A 3,294-nucleotide genomic window follows, 5' to 3' on the forward strand; every position below is an offset into this window, starting at 1 on the left:
GACAGACAGTGACAGCAATGAGCACAGATGCCCTCAGTAGCAGAGGGGCTATGTATGCATTACTGCCTTTGTAACAAAAATTAAGCTAACGGAGGGTTAAATCAATCCATCAAATTGACTGGAAATTGTGTGGAAAATTCAGAAACCATATGGCCTCCAAACGTTTGTGTCTTTTTCTGTGTGTTGGGTCACGCTTGTCTCCGTATTGCGCGCGGCTGGAGTCCGCCCATGCTCCATTGTGGCTGTCACACAGGGGAGCAGTGCTCATTTGTTCGCCGGTTTCACGCTTCTATGCCGAGAGTGAGCGAAAAACGCACAAACAGCATGGAGAAGCTGGCCCAGAACTCGACGTTTTTGTGCCTTCTTTTATGGCCTCGCTCTGTGCTCCAGATTGGCGTTTCTCACAAATTCTATTGAGGAAATGAAAACACACGTCGCCGGGTCAGAAGGCAGGTTTTCAATGTGTTCAATGTGCTTTCAATGAGAGAAACGATACTTTGGCTTGAGGCGCAGCAATTTGATATTATGTAAAAACACAAATAAAATATAAAATATATAATTATAATAGGCCTGTAGAATGCTGATTGCAAAAAAATATGGAATTAAGGTCCCAAAATTATTTAATGTCTAGCTATGTTTCAATAAATGCTACTAAAATAAGTGGTCTATGAGGAATAGTGAGAAACGAAATGTTTTATTTTGAAATACATTACACTTTATACATTATGTTTAAAATGGTGTGCTGGCATTGAAAGGCACTTACAGGTTCGCAAACCATTATAAATATATTCAAATGTGACTGATATTACAAGCAACCAGATGGAATATGATTTATCTTTTGATTATTATCTTAGAAAATGTCTTCCCATCGTTATCAAACTGTTTAAATATGTAGGCTTACCATATAGTTATAACACCTAGCATATGATGTGTGTTTTTCAATCTGAATGCCTCTGTGTAATATTCAAACCAACAGTCGTTTAAATTACAATTAAGTTAAACAAAATAAAACATGCATTGAAATGATTCATAAGTTGAGTTATTAGCTAGTGGTATTAACTCATACCGGGAAGATTGTGTGTGTGAGTGTGTGTGTGTGTGTGTGTGTGTGTGGGCAGATCATTTGTGGATAAAATACATATTGCTTTTCATTAAACTATTCCACGTTGGTTAAATGAATGGATGAATACAATAACTGTCTGCATCTGTTGTTGCATATAAGACACAGTCCATGCGATGCTAAGTGTTCTTCATAAAAGCCTCATGATGTGGTGCATAAATGGCACTTCAAACTTTAGTCGTGGTAAGAGGGAGATACAATGGTAAAATCCTCAGTCATCCACGTCAATCTCCTCATCCTCGGAGCAGCCCTTGCTGCTAGTATGGTCTGTATATGGCGACGAAGGGGAGGACAATAAGAGTTTGTTCGAGGCGTTGCGCTCATGGTTCGATAACGAGGGTGACTCAGATCTGTTAGGGCCCAGCGCCCCGTTAGCTGCGCATTTCTCCAGTTCGGCTAGTTTGGCCATCTTCTCAAACGACACGGTTCCCACGGCTTTGGCCGACTCCACGTCCGCCTTCATCTCCTCCAGGTCGCGTTTGAGCTTGGCGCGCCGGTTTTGGAACCAGGTGATGACCTGCGCGTTGGTGAGGCCGAGCTGCTGTGCTATCTGGTCGCGGTCAGCTGGACTCAGGTACTTCTGGTAAAGGAAGCGCTTTTCCAACTCGTAGATCTGGTGGTTGGTGAAGGCGGTGCGAGACTTCCGGCGCTTTTTGGGGTTATTCCGCGAACCGAATAGTGTCGTGCCGTCTCGGCCTGTGAGAGGATATATAGAGGATAGGGATGTTATCCTATAGGCATTTGGTGAATCACCAGGCATAATATCGCTCCAAGAAACCTTAGGGAAATAACTGCTAAAACAATAAGAGACCTATGCATGTATTTCTCCTCTAAAACCACCACCACCAACAACACCAATACTGTCAATAGTCTAAACGTATGGTAATAACAGACGATAATAATCAGGTGATACAATAGGCCTAATAAAAATAATAATCTTAAACGAAATATTAAATTAGTTTGCGTTATTATGTGGAGTATTATTTTGCTCCATGTTTATGCGTAGGCTAATTATTCGTTTTTTCATGGTGGAACTAGGCACATTTAATCTATTTTGTTCACATAAGAATAACCAATTCGATACACATATTTTGCAGAAATCCAGGATATATATTTTTCTAAGTTCCCTCTCAGTTTTAAGCTCTTTGGCAAGGCTCATTGTGCAAAAACATGTACCGTGCTTTTATTCCATACTCAAATGCTGAAAGAAATATGTGTGACCAGACCCACTGCAGGCATACACACACACACACACACCTGACATGAATTTATTTTTCGTTAGTTGAATTTGTAGTAGACCATAAGCTGAATTACACTAGGCTACACAGTCTGCACATAATAACTAAATCGGCCAATTAAAGATCTGACTGTCCAGACTTACCCTCCGCCGCTTGAAGAACACTGACTTCGAGCCCTTTGAAGGTTTTGCTGGCGAGCTCCTCCAGAGCGCAGAGCGGGGAGGTTTGGGTGAAAAGGGCCCGGCTGGACAGGCTATGCCCTGAAGAGGACAGCTTCTCGCTGGAGGAGAGCAGGTGCGCCGTCCCGCAGCTAGAATAACTTCTCTTTACCGAGGGCTTGTTCAGGATGTCCTCTATACTGAATGGCGTCAGGGGCTTGTTGGAGTTGGCCGGCGGCGGAAGCTGGTCCAGCGCATTGCGTCTCCGGTCCTCCATAACCGTGGGATCTTTGGAGGTCATAGTAGTTTATCAGGTGACACTTCGGAGATTTGTTTATGCTCTGGTTATACTTCAAAATAATATGCCTAAATGAAAAGTTGTGGGAAATGTGGAGAATGGAAATCCGATCACAGGTGCTTCTGCAACCGCATGTTGGTCGCTTTGCCGCAGGGTAGGGAGACTTTGAGTCCAGTTAAAGTCCCACTTCTCCTGTCTACTGTTACGGGGTGACGCACGAGCCACAACATGAAACCATCCGGTGGACAGTGATTCCCAAAAAGCAGCCGCAATTGACCACCACTAACAAGTTATTGTAGATTGGAAGGTAATCAATTATGGACACTGACACACATGCACACACTCTCTCTCCCTCACTCTTTCTCCCCCCACTTTCTCTCTCTTTGTCACTCCTTGACTATGATGCGGTCCAGTGTAGGATTTAGCGTGAGCGAAGCAGCGGTAATTAGAGGGCATGGCCGGGGGAGGAGTCGAATTGGA

General features: G+C 43.5%; 1 protein-coding gene across 1 annotated transcript; it reads right to left on the reverse strand.

The window, feature by feature from the left end:
- Positions 1-837: 837 nt before the first annotated feature.
- On the reverse strand, positions 838-3,079 carry lbx1a (ladybird homeobox 1a). Its single transcript, XM_020479948.2, has 2 exons — positions 2,502-3,079; positions 838-1,816 (listed from the first exon to the last, which is right to left on the reverse strand). Exons 1-2 carry the CDS (start codon positions 2,815-2,817, stop codon positions 1,332-1,334), a joined length of 801 nt encoding a protein of 266 aa, XP_020335537.1. The 5' UTR covers positions 2,818-3,079; the 3' UTR covers positions 838-1,331.
- Positions 3,080-3,294: the final 215 nt, after the last annotated feature.

The sequence above is a fragment of the Oncorhynchus kisutch genome, linkage group LG4 (assembly GCF_002021735.2).
Source record: "Oncorhynchus kisutch isolate 150728-3 linkage group LG4, Okis_V2, whole genome shotgun sequence".
Lineage (NCBI taxonomy): Eukaryota > Metazoa > Chordata > Actinopteri > Salmoniformes > Salmonidae > Oncorhynchus > Oncorhynchus kisutch.

Coding starts and splice junctions, on each gene's coding strand:
- lbx1a (XM_020479948.2), bottom strand. CDS start 2,817: ATGACCTCCAAAGATCCCACGGTTATGGAGGACCGGAGACGCAATGCG. Junction 1,817..2,501: donor TGTTCTTCAAGCGGCGGAGG/GTAAGTCTGGAC, acceptor ATCCTCTCACAG/GCCGAGACGGCACGACACTA.